Below are 17,021 nucleotides of genomic sequence, written 5' to 3'. Positions count from 1 at the left end.
AGTGGTCATGGTGATGCTGGTGGTGGTGAACAGATCCTTCCCAGGATCTAGGTGGTCTGAGGATTCTTGAGTCTGTGACAGTATTGTGTGCCCACCCTCAGTCTCTACTTATAATGCCACTTTACAGCGGTGGTGGTACACCTACAGATTAGATTAACACTTAATCTCCCAGAGGATTTAGCCTGTGTCATAGCACACATTTGCCACACCCTCTGTAAAGCCCTGGTTTCTAAGGTTCTTTCCACCGGAAGCTATGACAGAAGGAAATGTGTGGGTGGGGAGGGGTAATGGGTGAGGGGCCCAGGTTCCTGACAGTCGACACCCAGGGAACGAAGAGCAAGCGCCATGTTGAAGCCACCATTGCCACTCAGATCCCTCTTATTCCTGCAGCTGCCTCTGCTGGGGGTGGGGCTGAACTCGACAGGCCCCAAGCCCAATGGGAATGAAGACATCACAGCTGGTGGGAAACCTGGGACTGAAGGGGGTTGGTGAGAAGAGAGGCTGTGGGAAGGGGCCTTACGGAAAGCTTGAACCTGCCATGGGACGTTAGAATGATGCGGGTAGAATTTAAGAGTACTGTGTAGAAGGAAAGGGGAAGGGTTCTCTGCCTCCTGCTGCTGCTTCTCCTGACCATCATTTCTTGTCTTCCCCTCCCCCACTTCGTTTTCTCCCCAACCTAGATTTCTTCCTGACCGCTACACCCCCTGAGGCCCTCAGTGTTTCCACTCTGCCCCTCCCAGAGGTCCAGTGTTTTGTGTTCAATGTTGAGTACATGAATTGCACTTGGAACAGCAGCTCTGAGCCCCATCCCACCAACCTGACTCTGCACTATTGGTATGAGAAGGGAAGAGGGGAGCACAGGGGAGTAAGATGAGGTGGGCTGGATGGGACTTCGTGGGGACCAAGAAAGAGGGTAGCCAGCATCCCAGCCTCCCTACCATTTTCTCATGGGGTAAATCATACGTCAGTTCGGAGATGAGGCTGGGCTGTCTTATCTGTAGTCCCCAAGTTTATGCCACTGTTCCTCTTCCTCTCAACCCTTCTCTAGGTACAAGAACTCCAATGATGATAGAGTCCAGGAGTGTGGCCACTATCTATTTTCTGGAGAGATCACTTCTGGCTGCTGGCTGCAAAAAGAAGAGATACATCTCTATGAAACATTTGTTGTCCAGCTCCAGGACCCACGGGAACCCAGGAGGCAGTCCACACAGAGGCTGAAATTGCAGAATCTGGGTAATGGGGAAAGGGCATCAAGAGTCCAGGGATATATTGTGGGGGTGCCGGGGAAATATTGTGGTGTGCTGGAGTGTCCAGAGTGGTTTTCTTTCACCTTAAGGGTACTTAGGCAGAAAGGAGGAGGCGAGGGATCCAATAAAGGAAGGGAGAGGGATCAGGGGCATTACCTTCAGGATCCTAACTTGTCTAGGCCAGGGGAATGAACACACACACACACACACACACGCATATCTCCAGTGATCCCCTGGGCTCCGGAGAACCTAACGCTTCGCAACCTGAGTGAAACCCAGCTAGAACTGACCTGGAGTAACAGACACTTGGACCACTGTCTGGAGCACCTTGTGCAGTACCGGAGTGACTGGGACCACAGCTGGACAGTGAGTGACTGGGGTTATGAATGTAGCAGCTGAGGCCAAGCAAATGGGGATAAAGTATTCAATCAGCCACATAGGGGGGCCTGCTGTCAAGCTCCTGTCCTCTGCCTCCCAGTTCCTCTGCTCTGTCCACCCTCATCCAACTCCCTTTCCTATCAACACCCGTGACTTTCCATTAACATTTCCGTACCCATACTTTCCTCAATGCCTGTTAAGCAAGTAAACAAAAGGAAGCCTTCAAGGGGATCTGGAGGGGAGGGATTAGATTCTAGTCAGTGAAGGGAGCAATGTGGCTTGAGCAGTCCAGAGAGGAGAGAAGAACTGGGGAGAACCAGATGACATGTGGGGAGGGGCAGCAGTTTTAATTCTTCCTTCTTTTTTAGACACCCATCTCTCCCTCACCCTCTTTCTCCCCAAGGAACAATCAGTGGACCACAGACATAGCTTCTCTCTGCCTAGCGTGGATGGGCAGAAATTCTACACGTTCCGTGTCCGGAGCCGCTATAACCCACTCTGTGGAAGCGCTCAGCGTTGGAGTGAATGGAGCCGCCCGATCCACTGGGGCAGCAATACTTCAAAGGGTAAACTGGGCCTAAGGCACCCCCCTACCCACGAACCCAGCACCCCAACCTTTCTAGCGTCTCTGCCTTTTGCTCTACCGCTCAACCCCTAAGCCCCCAATTTTGGTGGCCCATCTCCCCTCACTGTTGAACCTCAACCCTCAGGCAGCAGGGCTTTTCTGTGTAGGGTTGGGTCAGTATGTTGTTGGAGTGTGTGTGTGTGTTGGGGGGGGGTTGTTGAGAAGGAGGCAGAGGGGATATAGAATGTATAAGATTCCCCTACAGCACTCCCAGAAATCGTGCATGGTAAAGATAGATGGCTTTGGAAGCAGACAGATCTAGGGTTTAAACCTACCTCTGCTACTTACTGCCTCTTTGACCTGGGGCATATCACTAACCTCTTTGATTCTGTTTCCTCATCTGTAAAGTGGAGATAACAATTGTTTGTCCCTCTCAGGAGTCATGAAGATTAAGTATACGGACAGTGTCTAGCACTGCGCCAGGCACCAAGTTGGGGCTGTACAAATGTTGGCACATAGTAGGGACACTACAAATGTTAGGTCTCTTTCTCCTCCTTTTTTTTTTTTTTTTTTATAGAGAATCCTTTGTTGTTTGCAATGGAAGCTGTGCTTATCCCCCTTGGCTCCGTGGGATTGATTATTAGCCTTATCTGTGTGTACTGCTGGCTGGAACGGTGAGATTTCAGATATACCAGGAAGATGAGGTGGGGGGTTGCCGCTGGGAATAAATAGTAGAGGAGGATTATCACAGGGTCTCCAGGAATAGAGGGCAGGACAGTAAGGAATGAGGGATCACTCCAGTGGGCATGGTGCTAGAAGGAAGCCACAGGAACAGAGAACACAGAATCCCTTCTTCATTCCATCTGGGAGAACTGGGAGACAGATAATAAAAGAGCATAACCTGCTGTGCCCCCTCTTTCTCCTCTGTCAGGACGATGCCCCGGATTCCTACCCTCAAGAACCTAGAGGATCTGGTTACTGAATATCACGGGAACTTTTCGGTGAGAACATTGTCATAGGCAACTGCAGTTTGTCAACTAGCGACTGCCTGCCAGCAAGTCAGACAGAGTATGGGGAGCAGAGGGAATGGGAGGGGGCCTGCACTAACAGTCAGGATGTGGCCAACCGATTGGGGGATGGGCTGGATGGAGACACACAGAAGAACTGGTTACAAATTGGTTGAGGCAGATGGAAACAGTGGTACTGGGGGCCCCAAGAGTCTGTGTGTCCCTTCCGTGATCACTGCAGTTGCAGACGTTGTAAGAGCTCCCTTGGCACAGAGCCTGGGTCTTTTACTCCCTGCCCCTTATTGACCCCTGACCTGGAGATATCTGTCTTTAGGCCTGGAGTGGAGTATCTAAGGGACTGGCGGAGAGTCTGCAGCCAGACTACAGTGAATGGCTCTGCCACGTCAGTGAGATTCCGCCAAAAGGAGGGGCTCCAGGGGAGGGGCCTGGGGGCTCCCCCTGCAGCCAGCATAGCCCCTACTGGGCTCCCCCGTGTTACACCCTGAAACCGGAGCCCTGATACCCTGACAAAACCCCAGAGTCCTGTAGTCCTAAATTGTACTAACTTCCCCTCATCCAGCCAGCCTGGGTCCAATGCTCACCTCGCCCCCCTGTGGCTGATTCTGAATTTTATGCCCCCTATAACTCCCCCCCCCCCACAACCCGCATTCAATTTCTCCTATCATCCAATTGGCCCTTTGCCCCCAAACCGAACCGGGTTTCTCATCTTCCCCAATCCAGCCCCTCTTCCTCACAGGATTGTTTCTCCCCGCCATCCCTCCGTCCTTCCCTCCCTCTTTTCCATCTACCCTTCAATTATTCTTGAATCAATGAGAAATAAAGCTTCTGTTGATAATCATCAAGAATGTCTGTTGTTGGGGCAGGGGCAAGGGAAACGTGGGGTGCAATAAGCGGGGGAGGCATGGTGCTGACGGTAGGAAAAAGGAGTTGTAGACTCACGATGTGGAAGCAGTAGTACCACAAATGAACTAGAGAACAGGACTGTTCCAGAAACTTGGCTTTTCTCTAGGGGTCCTGCACTCCTTCCAGGATGCATTCTAGAATTAGATTTACCAGGGCACCTGAGCGGCCCAGTCGGTTAAGCATCCGACTCTTGGTTTCAGGTCAGGTCATGATCTCATGGTTTGTGGGTTCGAGCCCCATAGCAGGCTCTGTGTTGGCAGTGCGGAGCCTGCTTGGGATTCTCTCTCTTCCTCTCTCTGCCCATCCCCTGCTCATATTCTCCCTTTCTCTCTCTCAAAATAAATAGATAAACATTTAAAAAAAGAATTAGATTTACTGTGGTGCTCCCACTCCCAGCAAATCTTTCACAGACCCCACTCAGTTTCTTCTCTCCTTATCCTTACTCCACCTTCTGCCACACATACCACTTCTGACCTCATAATCCCTCAACTGCAGCCTCAGGCCCCACCCCTAGGGATGCTGGTTATCCACAACTGCCAGTAGCTCTCTTTGGGCCCCTTCAGCCTATGCAATCCATCTACCTCTCTAGATCCACAATCCTATGGGCCCACTTGCAGCTCCCCCAGGACCTCTAGAACACTCTCCTTCCAAATGACTCATCAGGCCTCTATCTGAAGAGTGAGAAGATCTTGAGAGCATGTTCATTTTCATCACACATGGAGGTGAGGGGCATCACAGAGCTGGAGTCTGTGTGTAGGGCCTGGGAGGTTTGAGAGCAGTGGAGATCACAGGGATGGCATGTATAACTAGAGAAGGGCCACATGGCCCATCCCATGTCTTCTCAGATAATCAGCAGTTTCTGGCCAATATCAATTGCTCTGTCCTTCTGTTGATGCACTACACCCGCAGAAAAGTAGGGTTGCCTAAAACAGGTGAGGAGTTGGGGGAGGGGACTGATGGCAGATGGTCAGAAGTAAGTAGGATCATTTCTAGCTCCCAAGCCCTTTGACTGGCAAGAAGAGAGCTCCTTGAATCTAACAGCTCTCTCCAACCCATTCAGGATAGGATCCCACTCTCCTTCCTTAACTGCCCCAATTACCCTATGGCCTCCCTCCAGACACCATCGACTTGTGTGATGAAACAGGGACAATGAAGATGTTTTTCGTGATGAAGACCCCTGGAGACTATGCCAGCAAATTCCTTACAGCTCGAAGCACCTACTACGTTTGTAAGGTGGAGCGTGGAGCACGAGGTAGAGGCTTGGGAGCACTCCTGAGAGTGCAAGGCCCTCAAAATGGATTGTGAACCTTGTCCTTAGCATAGGGTCCCCTCAACCAGATCCAAACTGACCATCTCTAGACTGCCTAAGAAAGAGCACTGCCTCTATGACAATAGGGTAGGCTTACACATATTATGCCCTCCCACCTAGAATTAGTCTTGAGGGGAGGAAATAAGGTACATCAGCTCAAGGTCGTGTTGAGTGCTAGGGTCCTGACATCTTGGGTTTTGGAAGGGTAGAGACCGGGTGGCAGGGGCTGGGGATAGCACACTGCTGTGTTCATAGGAACCCGACTAGAGAATGCCTACAAAGCTTTTGTGCCCCTTCTGAAGAATCCAGAACCTGAGCTAATCGGTAAGGAACATGATGGAGGAAGGAGAAACATGGAAAAGACCTTATGTAGCTGGATGATATAGTATATTCTCTGTATAGAGTGGGAATGGTGTGATATGGCAGGTAGGATCACAGGATCCTAGGAAAAGGGGAATACAGCCTAGGTCCACTTTAGGATGGATGTGTAGCTCAAATCAGATGAAGTTGTATGTGTCACTCACCCCTACCCCCACCCCCATTTCTCAAGCATTGTCTTGATATATTTCCCTATCAAAACCCCATCGTTTCCATCTTGCTCTTGATCCTTTTCTCTTGGAGTCTTGGTGACCCAATTTGCAATGAAAAGAGCAAAACCTAGGCACCTTCAGATCACTCCTCAGCCTAGCTTTAGGCCCATTACTCCAAGGGATCACCGGAATTATGGGAGGGATGGGATGGGTAGATAAGATCTCTAGTCCTCAGAGGCAGGGGGGATGGGGGGTGCCTTTTCCTGGTTCTTAGAAAACTTGCGCTCACAATGTGATGTCATGGAGAAGAATCGATTGAAAATGCTTAAAATCCAAGAAGCCAAGAAAGTCGTTGCAATCGAATCCACTGCGAACGCCCCAGTAAGGCTCCCCAAATGTGCTCTTCCCCCCCCCACACTCCCCCCTCCCTCCCAGCCAACACAAGCCTCCTGCACCTTGGCCCCCTGGAATGAATTTCCTTTCCAAGTCCAAGGTCCAAGCCCAAGACCTACCTCCAACCTCTTTTGGCCTGCCTCTGACCCTAGTTTGTAGAAAGCTTCCCTGAAGGGGCCTCTTTATCTACTTATGGACGTTTTCCTTTTCCAGTCTAAGTCTACCGGAAGATCAGATGAAGAGGGGCCCCCTCCCCCTCGCAGGGGTCTGACCTTTAAGACCAGAGCAGACGTTTTCAGTAGAAGGGATAGACATCGCTAACTGAATAAAGTGACCAAGTGAGAGCAGTAATATTAGGTATGGAATTGCTGGAATTTTATATGAGGCCCCTTTTTCAAGAAGACACCGTCTCCCAATATCTGTACCAAGGCTTGAGTGTGCCCCAGGCACCGTGGAGGTTCTGAGGGTGGGGAGGAGTGGCAGGAGAGGGCTGGGGTGGGGGAGCACATGGGTGGGGGTGAGGAAAAACCGTGAAGTCTCCTACAATGAGCCTTTGAGGGACAGAGTAGGAGGTGGGGTCTTCTCCAACCAAACTACCTCCCCTCCAGAGAGGCCTATCACTCTATCCAGAGAGCCTGCCTACTACTGCTGGGGTTAGGTGACGGATTGGCATCTTCCCTCCCCGCCTCCACAATCTACCGACTCCTCCTGCTGAAATTCCCCAACCCCCTACTTCTCTGCCTCCTTGCTGTCCCTCCTGCCAGTCCTCTGCCTTTCCCCCACCCCCCCACCCCTTATCCGAGGGGAGCAGAAAGGCAGCAGAAACCAGAGCTGGTTATAGGCATTTATTGAATTTATTCATTTATTGATTTGACACACTTCCCCACTCCAATCTAGCACATGATACAATCTGGGTAGGCCAGGCGCTGACACAGGAAATGATGGGAACCCACAGCAGGGGCGGGGGGAGGGGACAATGTAAAGGGGACTGGGGGAGGGGCTGCTTTGGGGGCTGGGGTGGAGAAGGAGCCCCAGATGGCCACCCTGGCAGGTGCTAGTAAACCTGATCCACATTCCCCTCCATCCCGCTCATTTCCCAGACCCTCAGCCAAGCTCCCCAGCTCCCCCTTCCCTGTTCTGCCCCTCCCCCTGCCTGCCACCACACACACTTCCACATAACCCCTGTAGTCAGGCAAGGGGAAGAAGGGCAGGAACAGCTGTCAAGGGCCTGGAACAGGGAGGTCTCTGTGCCTAACTTTACCACCCTAAATCCTTCCCTCTTCTCCCCCTCCCCTTCCCCGGCCGCAAACTAATTCCAGGCCTTCAATGCACTCTCCCACCATAGCACTAACCCGCAGCGGGTCATTGGAGAGTGTGGCTGCACCCGAACACCACATGCTCCCAGACACAAGGTGAATGAGGGGGCCTGGCTTAGCTTTTTCCATAGGGAAATTCTAAGCTAGTTCTGCCCAGACCTTGTTCTCCACATCTCCACGTCTCCATGTCATCGTCGCTGGAGCTCTTTCCCCTGCTCTCCACTGCTGCTCCCCTGCCCCCTGCTCTCTGTCGGCCTGGTGTTCTCTCACCCCGTTTCCCATGCTTCCCCGAGTAATGTCTGTAGTGTTTGTATCATGTCACTATGACAAAGCCTTCAAAAAGAAAAAAAAAAAGCATTCTCCCCACCACTAGCACCTTGCCACTGTTAAAAATCTCTATATTTGTGTTTATATTTCTTTAAAAGTTTATAAAAAGCCTTTCTGTGATCTGCAGCCTTCCAAGGGTGATTTGGCCTGGTGAGCCTCTCCAGTGCTCAGACCTTGGCCCTTCCATGTCCCTGCTACCCTCCCCCCCACCCCACACCACTGGCCTAGGGGGCCACTGCATAAAAATCCAAGGCTTAACCTAGCCTGGACCAGCTCAGATAAGACTACAAAAAATCCTGCTCCCAAAGGCAGGGGTAAGGCCACTGGTGACTTCACATTTCCAACAGCATTGCCCACCCCTGCTATAAAACCTAGGGAGTGGGAATGGGGGGAGCCTAGGAAGGCTCCCAAGAGGGGGCCTCACCCCCTAATTGGCACAGTGAGAATAAGCCCTTTCTCCCTTTCCCCCACCCCTTTCCCTCCCTCCCTCCCCCCATAGTTACCATATGGGGCAGTTTTATCTTTCTAATTTCCTCAACACCTGTGTGAGCAGACCCCACCCTAGCTCTAAAGCAGGGTCCCAAATTCCCAGGGAAGGGTCAAGGGTAAAGAGTGGATATGGGCACGCCTGGCTCCACCTCTGAAGCAGGGGACAAAGCTTCTAGCCATGGCTCAGGGATCTGTGGGAAGAAGAAAACAGAAGACAAGGTAAGAGGCTGATCTGGGGTGTGACAACTTTCCACCATTAAGGTCACACGCCCCCAAAACAGAGACAGCCCTTCCCCACACGTTTTCCTGTGCTAATGCTAGGGGTGGGCTTTGCTGAAGGGCCTGGAGGTCCCATCTGGAAACTCTGCCTCTCCACTATGATACCCTCCCAATTCCCCAGGAGCTCCAGCTACTCCTTGCTCTAAATCTCCCTCTTGCTCAGCTCATGGGACTAGCTGGGCACCTAGGGGGTGGCCAGAGGTTGTGAGATGCTACTGTTGATTAAGAGGTACCATACCTGGCTCAAAGTTGAAGTCCAATCCCTCACCCCCATCCATGAGGTCACTGATGATGTTATCCACGTCACACTCCAGGTTCTCCATGTACATATCGAGATCTAGATCCTGAGGCATTCTGTCTTGGCTTGCAGCTTCCGTAGCAGGTGTGAGCACAGGAGTCCCCAGGGTCTTGGGGATGGGAGCACCTGCCATGACTGGAGGTGGCGCTATCATAGAGAGGGTGGGAACCAGACTGCTGGGGCCTGGGGCCTCTAGGGGCTTGGGACACAGGCCAACCCCTGTGGCTAGCTTACTGGAGGAAGGTATGCCCCCCAGCAACAGAAGTGTCGGAGCCTGGGACAGAATGGGATCTACCTGGGTCATGAGGACATCAGCAGGGGGTGGTGGCGTATCAGAGGTGAGCAGAGCCTCCAGAGACTGGGAGCTTGAGAAGCACCCTTCTCCTGCTGACAGGGGCCCCTCTGCTGGGCTGAAGAGGGAGGTGCTGTAGGTGTGTAAGGGACCTGTCACCCCAGGATGCTGCAAAGAGAAGCCAGAGAGACTACTCCGAGATAGCAGGGAATGGGAAGATGTGAGATTGAGCCCATCTAACAGCTCCAGATCTTCATTTAGGGTGGGAGGGACACCCCCTGCATAGCTGCTGACGGAGGCTGGTATCTCCTCCTCTGCCAGCACCTCAGACTCTCGCCTCATGGGGGAGTGCCTTGTGCTGACACTGCTAGCATTTGAACTGCTTCGTGGACGGAAGGTGGTCCACACATCTGCTTCTTCAGGGTTTCGAGAACAAGGGCTGCCTGACCACTTGGTGAAGTGGCCAACGGGGCTGGTCGGAGTGGCACCTTCAGGCGGGGCTGGCAGCACGGCTGGTTTCTTCTTGGGGGCCTTGCTGCGGCCCCGAAGCAGCTTGCTGCTGCTATCCATGGAGGCTGCCCGTCGGCGGGGAGCCTTGCCGCTCTTGCCTCCCTCAGGGTTCAGCATCCACCAAGAGCTCTTGCCAGTAGCCTCGTTGTGAACCTTGATGAACTTGCTGTGCAGGGACAGGTTGTGGCGGATCGAGTTCTGGAGGGGGCAGAGGCAGGAGGAAAGGGGCATGAGGTACGTGCAGGGGAGGTCAGTGGCCAGCAGTCCAGCCTCAAAGGACGCTGGGACATAGCAGGGGCATTCCTCCAAACTCAGAGCTATCCAAATCCAGAGGAGAACAGGCAAAGGTAGGGGCAGGGAAGGAGGGTGTGTGTATGGGGAGACCATACACAGTTCCCACCCAAAGGCAAGACACTCAGCCTCTGCTCCAGACTTTTTGGCACAAGGGCCCAGGAGACAGCCTGAGTAACAACGTACTGCAGAGGGCACTGGGCCTGCTCTGGAAAAGCTCACAGCACTGCACTCCTCCCAGGTCTCTGAGGGGCTGTCTGGTGTTGGTGGTCACTGGGGAGACACACTCCTGGTTCAGCAAGAGCTAGGATTAGGTGGGGAAAGAGAATTCCACAGCTCCAATCTCTTTCCTTGAGCGGAGGCTTGGGTGGAGTTTACGGGAAAGTGGCGTAACACCGGCCCAGGACTGACCGACCCTGTGTTGAGCCAGTTCTCTGAATAGGCTGAGGGGCTGGACCCTCAACAGAGCTGGCGCTCTACTCCCCATGGGGCACTGGAGCCCCAGCTCTCCATAGGATTTGCAGATTCCTTTGTTCCTGATTCCTCCCGATCACTGGGCACACACCCTCAACTTCACTCAGGCCAGGCTTCTCACCGTGCCTCAAATCCACAAGACACATTCCTTGTCCTAGGAAGGATCTCCCCTCAGTAAATTCTGCTAGTTCCTCAAGACCAAGCAGAAGTCCCCTCTCTTCTATTAAGTGGCTTCCTGACTGCTGCTGCCAAATTTCTTGTGTGGTATTTTTAATCTGTTCTACACCACCTTACCCAACCTATATTGTACTATTTACCATCTCATGCAATTACACGAATCAAGTAGAAGTGCCCATGGCGCAGGCCATGTTGTCCAGTCAGGCAGCCCTCAAACGGTGGCCCCCTCAGAGTGCCAAGCTGCCAGTACATAATCGATATGTTACCTTATTGGTGGGTGGCCCCTTGAGGCTCTATCGGCTTTGGAGTGCCTTGGGTATTGGAAGCTCCATGTTCTCCCTTCCTCCTTTCCTCCCTCTGTTCTCCCTTTCTCCCTCACTGCTGATATTCTGAGAGAGATAAGTTTTTTTTTTTTTTTCCTCAGGGGCCTAGGGAGCTGAGATTGGTAGCTTCTTGAGCCCCCAGAGCAGCTTATTGCTACTGGTTGCCCCAGGCTAGTTACACCATCCTTCTGTGTCCCCGCCCCCCCCCACCTCCCTACTCTTTCCTACCTCCTTTCCCCTACTTCTCCTCAGGAATTTGTGCCTAAGATCTCCAACCTTAGGGGCATTTGACCTCCCACATGGAGCTCTTTAGTGTTTGGAAAATCAGGAGGAGCCCAGAAGGGCTTGGAGCAAAACTAGAGGCTGAGGCTATGGACAGTCAGAAACACATGAATTGATTTCTGACTGGTGCTCCAGATAAGGAGACCCTCTGCCTGGGGAAAGATGCTTAAGTAGCTTCTTGTTCCAGGGCTCTTGAGGCAAAGAACTCCGTGTCTCCCTGGGACCCTTCAGTAATGGCATTCCTAAACACACTGGCTACATTGGTACTCCTGGTTCTTTCGAGGAATCCCACTTGTCCACCTACACAGTAACCATCCATCCTTAGTAACTGAGAACCACTGTGACTTCTGGCACTGTGACTCCCCACCCCTTCCATCCTTTAACTCTGGGTCTGCTGAGAAGGTCCGTTTCTTTCTCCACACTCAATACCCATGAGGCCCATTCTTCTATCCCCTCTCCTTTAGGCCTCAGAACTAGTACAACCTCCTACCTGGAGAGGTCAGCTCCCTATAATTCTTACCTGTTAGAAGTGGGGGGAGTGACTGGTAATTGTTCCCCAAGCCACCTAAACTAAGCTTTCTTGTTCTAAGTGAGTGCCACCCCCCCCCCACCGTGGGGTGGGAGTAATCTCAGCACATCCCCAGAGAAGCCAGTTCAGGCTGTGAAGCTTACTCTTTGGAGTGGGGGTGGGGGGTGGGGAATGAGAGCCTTGAAGGCCCAGCACTCAGCCCAATGAAGAGAATTTGGCAGCATGGGCTAGCAGAAAGAATATATGATTTATAGTTAGACCTGAGTTCAAGTCCTCACTCTACTGATATTAGGTGAGCTTCCTGACCTTTCCATACCTTAGTTTCCCAGTATGTAAAACGTGGAATCTCAAGAATTGCTGGGAAAATTAATAAAACAAAAAATGTCAAAACTACTTTGTAAACTAAAAAGCAGCAAATAAGTGTAAATTATAAGGAGGGACTACATTCCCACAGCATAACTAACAACTCATGATTATTTCTTCTATCCTGGAAAATGAACCTAAGGGAAAAGAAAAAACAGCTGTGTAGGCTGGGTCCAAGGAGGGGAGGGAGCTCTTTATGAGCTGAGACTGTGGCATGGCAGTCTACCCAGAAATAGTGCCAAGGGTCTCAGTCAGCTGTCCTGTTTTCTGTCCTGCCCAACTCCTAGGAATACTGCAGATCTGATCCCTCCCTCCATCTACTCTACCTAGGGGAGGACCCTCTGCTCATTCAACCCTCTGTACTTTCTTGTACACTGATCTCACCACCTATGGGGGTGCGGGATGTCAAGGAGTTGAAGCTCCCCGTTTCACGATTAGGGCCCCTTCTCAGGACAAGTTTTCCAAGCATCTAGTGAGATCTTTCCTCACAGTTTCTTCATGGAAGGCCAAGAGAACTCCCAACCTTTTGCTCTAAAGTCAGAGCCTTGTCTCTCTCTCTCTCTCTTTTTGTAACTAATATTCCTCAACAGTAAATGAAAACTCTTCCCCTCCCAGACTTAGATAGCACCTTACTAGGGAGTTTCTTAGCACTACAGGGTAAACTGAGGCAGGTAGCAGCTCATGCCCCTTTTTTCCCCTCCTGGTCCGTAAGATCAGCTACCTTACCCCATGAAAATCACCTTTTTTTTTTTAACCTATGCCACTCTACCTCCTCTTCTTGGGTAGAGGAGTTCTTGAACAGTACCTCTACCCTGAGGTATTGAGAAGCAAGCAGGGAATCCAAGTAATCCCACAGGAATGGGAGAAAAGGTGTTGGGGTGGGAGGTGGGGGAGGAGGGAAGGCCAGGTTCATGTGGGGAATCCACACAGTTCCTGCTGTACATAGGATAAAGACTTCTCTGTGGGAATAAGTGTTTGGGGGCAGCTCAAGCCAAAGTGCTGGAAGTGCTGAGCAGTGAGCAGAGAATTCAATTTTCTCCAAGGCAAGGACAGTGTCTTATTCATCTGCCATCCTCCAGCATCAAGCACTGAGCGTGGTATATACTATGTCCTAAGTAAATGTGTAATTGATGATTGAAGGTGGGTCTCTCGGGTGGGGGCGTAAAAGGGGCCCCAGAATGGCAGCAAGGAGGCTAGGGATCCCAGGGGCAGATGGTATTGGGACAGAGGTAAGGGGGTCATAGTTACCTTCCATCCTGCTGAGCTGTTGCTGTCACCCTTGTCCTTGAAGTAGGGCACAGTGCGGACCATCCACTCATAGATCTGGGCGAGTGTCAGTCGCTTCTCGGGGGCGCTTTCAATGGCCTGGCTGATGAGTTCTGCATATGACTGATTTCCCCAGGCATTCCGGCGGGAGCCTCCCTTCCGAGGACCTGTTACAGCCCCCAGGATCCCGGGCTGGGGGCCCCCTGCCGGCTCGGGGAGCTGGGAGGGCAACAGGATCGGGTCTGAGCGTCCCTCCGTGTGTACCTTCTCTCTCAGACCCGGCTCCACCTCGGGCGGCTCGGGCGGCTCGGACGCCTCGGTAGCGAGCTCTGGTCGGGGAAGGGGCCAGGTGCAGGAGCGGGGACGGCTCTGGGGTTCGAAGTCGGGATCGAGGTCTATGATCGCAGCAGCCTCTGTGGCTGAATTCTCATTCCTTGGATCCATACGTGGAGTTGGACCTCCGCCACTCAGCGTTCAGAGGAGCCTGCCACAGTCCCTCACGATGCCTCCCCCCAGGGGGGAAGCACCGAGGGCCAGGAGGCACATTCCTGCCGGTCCTCAGAAAGTCGCGAACTTCCCCCTCGCCCCAGAACGCTAGCCCCCAAAGCTGTCCCTTCTACACAGTTCTCTGATCCTTTTCTCGACTACAAGCGGACAGCCTCAGAGCTCTTTCTGAGACACCACCTGTAACCTCCGCCTAGCGAAGGCACTTTTTTTCCAGCCTCTCACTCAGCTTCCTGCTCTTTTAAACCTGAGGCACCGTATCCCCTCATACATTGCGCTCCCATCACCAAACGTCTCCTTAGCCGCGGTTCCCTCCCCCTTTTAAGTTGCTGCCCCCCGGACACTCCTCCCAAATTTCCTCCACCCGGATCACTGCCCTCCCCCACGCCCCGCTCCCCCGCGTCACTTGCCCCTCCCCTAGCTGCCCCTCCCCCCGCCTCTTCCTTTCCCTCCACTCTTAATGGGGTCCACGTCCCCGCGGCCCCAGCCTCTCCTATTCCCGCACCAATTCCCCTATCAACCCCCCCACCCCCCGCCCCCCGGGTTTCCTTTTTGTTTTGCTCCCAGCCGCAGCCCCCGCCTGACGTCTCTGTTTACCACTCGCCGGGGCAGCCATCTGCGCACGCGCCTGGAGAGCCAGTTGGGAAACCGAGTTCTTCAGTCTTGCCACCCTAGTCGGCCTTAAGGACTACATTTCCCGTCCTACTTCGCGGCCAGGAGCCCGATAAGGGCGGCTGGAGAGCGGCGTGGCAGGATATAGGGAGGTGGAACTTTAATTAATAGAGGTCGTTGCGGACTTTTTCTTTTCTTGAAAAGTCGTTTTCCTCCTTTCTTCCCCCCTTCCCACCTCCTCCCGTGTGACTTCGGGTCGCCTAGGTGACCATGTTGAGGGGTGCTAGACCTTTCCTTCTTTTAGTGGAGAGGGGAGGGGGAAAAATGTGGTCTCTACAAGAAGCAGAAAACCGAGAGGCAAGAAGCAAAGAATGGACGGGCTTGTGTAACATAAACAAATACTGATGATAGTGTCTCCTCTACCCGCCTCTCCCCACCCCCCAAGCCCCCAAGTGCAATTCACGGTGACCGTGCGGTGGCTGACCAATCAGTTTTCTCCACTGGCTCTTCTGGCCTGCCCTTAAATATTGATAGTTTCCAGGTTCCCGTCTTGGGCCGCTTCACTTCTCATTCAACAGGTCCCAAACTTAACTCATCTGTTCTTGCACCCACACCCCTATGCTCTGGCTACCCTTATCTCTGAATTTGGTCAATAGCTGTCCTGATCTACCCAGTCTTCCAAGCTAAAATACCTTTTGCCTTTTCATCTCTTTAACTTCTCACATCCAATTCGCAGTTGCATACCTTATTTATCACAGGATTAAATTGCAATATCATCTTAATTGCACCTCCTGCCGTCAGTCTTTTCCCCCACTATGGTTTTATGTTCCATGCTGCCAACAAATCTCCCTTGTAAGAAACACTCCTGGTAATAATAGTTAAAATGTATGGAGTGCTTATTATGTGCCAGGCGCTGTGCTAATTGCTTTACATACATTAGTTCATTTACTCCTCAAATCCACCCTGTAAAGCAGGTACTGCTATCAACCGCACTCTACAGATGAAGACACTAGTGCTCAGAGATTCGGTGACATACCCAAAGTCACAGCTAGGAGGCAGGGGAACTAGGATCATAACATTTATTTATGACCATAAATCTTCCCTGCTTGAAACTTCCTTTGGTTTTCCCTATTGCCTATGCGATAAAGTTCAAACTCTCTAGCAAGGTACACACAGTATCTTCAGTTTCAGGACACTTCCCACATTTCCTGCTTCATCTTTCACTGGGCACACTAAGTTCCAACCAGAGTTTTGTACTGTTTCCTGGAAATGCCATACCCTTTTATACCTCCACCTCCTGGGGTGTCCTCCCTCTCATCGTCCCCTCCCCAAGTCTCTTATTTTGGAACACTCCTATTCAGCCTTCCTTGTTCCCCTCAGGTGGAGTTCTCCCTTTTCTGCATTCCCAAGCACTTTGTGCAGGCTTGTGTTTTATAGCACAGACCATATTGTATTGTAATTATTTCTTTACACATACATCTCTTCCGCTAAACTGAACTCCTCGAGGGCAGAGAGACAAGTTTTATGTATCTCTGTGACCCTTAGCCAGGGGTCACATTGGACAAATGCTGGCAGAATGAATGGGATCAGGAATTGAATGACATTACATTTGTACATTTGACAAAATTTTTTAAAAAATTTTTTTAAAAAATTTTTAATGTTTACTTTTGAGAGAGACAGAGCATGAGTGGGGGAGGGGCAGGAAGAGAGGGAGACACAGAATCCAAAGCAGGCTCCAGGTTCTGAGCTGTCAGCACAGAGCCGGACATGGGGCTTGAACCCACGAACTGTGAGAGCATGACCTGAGCAGAAGTCAGACGCTTAACCACCTGAGCCAACCAGGCGCCCCTTGACAACTTTTTAATAAGCGTATCATGTGTACTTTCTGTCTGGCCATGTCTCAATTTTCCTGCTAGACAGCACACTCCTACAGGTAGGAACTATAACTTGTCTGTACAGTGCCTAGCATTGTACCATTTGCAGTGTTGCTTGATATGTGCTATGTGATGACAAGGCCTTCCTCTTGTCAGGAAGGACAGCTATACAACTTGGCATTTTCTAGAGGTGGCGCTACATCGAGGCTTCAAAGAGATATTAGGCTACTCACGGTAACGTAACCATCTTGGTTCTATATATTCCTGCCTCCTTCTACTCCAAAGTGCATTTGTACTCCATTTGTCATGTACAGGGTAAATAGAAGACCATGTATCCCTACCTGAGGTCCAGACTAGAGAGATGGGACTTAGTTGCTCACAATGCCTGTAAACATGTCTTGTGTGTGTCTCTTCCTCCTGCAGTACACAGCCTGGTAAGTGCCGCGGGAATGGTAAGTTTGA

The 17,021-nt window shown here is 51.7% G+C and overlaps 3 protein-coding genes across 6 annotated transcripts; 2 read left to right on the top strand and 1 right to left on the bottom strand.

Moving 5' to 3' along the window:
- Nucleotides 1-285: 285 nt before the first annotated feature.
- Nucleotides 286-4,056, top strand: IL2RG (interleukin 2 receptor subunit gamma). Its single transcript, XM_007089125.3, has 8 exons — nt 286-460; nt 681-834; nt 1,049-1,233; nt 1,474-1,613; nt 2,029-2,191; nt 2,768-2,864; nt 3,122-3,191; nt 3,532-4,056. Exons 1-8 carry the CDS (start codon nt 346-348, stop codon nt 3,715-3,717), a joined length of 1,110 nt encoding a protein of 369 aa, XP_007089187.2. The 5' UTR covers nt 286-345; the 3' UTR covers nt 3,718-4,056.
- Nucleotides 4,057-4,617: 561 nt separating this feature from the next.
- Nucleotides 4,618-6,704, top strand: CXHXorf65 (chromosome X CXorf65 homolog). Of its 4 annotated transcripts, none has more exons than XM_042974698.1 (6): nt 4,620-4,843; nt 4,937-5,053; nt 5,239-5,373; nt 5,686-5,754; nt 6,235-6,341; nt 6,567-6,704. In XM_042974698.1, exons 1-6 carry the CDS (start codon nt 4,819-4,821, stop codon nt 6,672-6,674), a joined length of 561 nt encoding a protein of 186 aa, XP_042830632.1. In that variant the 5' UTR covers nt 4,620-4,818; the 3' UTR covers nt 6,675-6,704. The 4 variants fall into 4 exon arrangements, with proteins under 4 accessions (XP_007089190.1, XP_042830632.1, XP_042830633.1 ...); XM_007089126.2 differs by having other exon boundaries at nt 4,631-4,843; nt 4,967-5,053; XM_007089128.2 differs by lacking the exon at nt 4,937-5,053 and having other exon boundaries at nt 4,618-4,843.
- A 485-nt stretch (nt 6,705-7,189) lies between these two features.
- Nucleotides 7,190-14,478, bottom strand: FOXO4 (forkhead box O4). The gene is made up of 3 exons (XM_007099096.2): nt 13,552-14,478; nt 9,003-10,062; nt 7,190-8,676 (listed from the first exon to the last, which is right to left on the bottom strand). Exons 1-3 carry the CDS (start codon nt 14,011-14,013, stop codon nt 8,669-8,671), a joined length of 1,530 nt encoding a protein of 509 aa, XP_007099158.2. The 5' UTR covers nt 14,014-14,478; the 3' UTR covers nt 7,190-8,668.
- Between the last annotated feature and the right edge of the window lie 2,543 nt (nt 14,479-17,021).

The sequence above is a fragment of the Panthera tigris genome, chromosome X (genome assembly GCF_018350195.1).
Source record: "Panthera tigris isolate Pti1 chromosome X, P.tigris_Pti1_mat1.1, whole genome shotgun sequence".
In the NCBI taxonomy this organism is placed as follows: Eukaryota; Metazoa; Chordata; class Mammalia; order Carnivora; family Felidae; genus Panthera; species Panthera tigris.
Note: the sequence above shows the minus strand (reverse complement) of the source record. Positions and strands in the feature narration are given on the sequence as shown.

What these genes read in the sequence shown, in the direction of transcription:
- CXHXorf65 (XM_042974698.1), top strand. Translation starts at nt 4,819, where the DNA reads ATGTTCATTTTCATCACACATGGAG. An exon ending in CATTTTCATCACACATGGAG is followed by an intron (nt 4,844 to 4,936) that starts GTGAGGGGCATC and finishes TAACTAGAGAAG; the next exon opens with GGCCACATGGCCCATCCCAT. An exon ending in GGTGGAGCGTGGAGCACGAG is followed by an intron (nt 5,374 to 5,685) that starts GTAGAGGCTTGG and finishes CTGTGTTCATAG; the next exon opens with GAACCCGACTAGAGAATGCC.
- FOXO4 (XM_007099096.2), bottom strand. Translation starts at nt 14,013, where the DNA reads ATGGATCCAAGGAATGAGAATTCAGCCACAGAGGCTGCTGCGATCATA. An exon ending in ACAGCTCAGCAGGATGGAAG is followed by an intron (nt 10,063 to 13,551) that starts GTAACTATGACC and finishes TGCCCCCTCCAG; the next exon opens with AACTCGATCCGCCACAACCT.
- IL2RG (XM_007089125.3), top strand. Translation starts at nt 346, where the DNA reads ATGTTGAAGCCACCATTGCCACTCAGATCCCTCTTATTCCTGCAGCTG. An exon ending in GAATGAAGACATCACAGCTG is followed by an intron (nt 461 to 680) that starts GTGGGAAACCTG and finishes TCCCCAACCTAG; the next exon opens with ATTTCTTCCTGACCGCTACA. An exon ending in GTGTACTGCTGGCTGGAACG is followed by an intron (nt 2,865 to 3,121) that starts GTGAGATTTCAG and finishes CTCCTCTGTCAG; the next exon opens with GACGATGCCCCGGATTCCTA.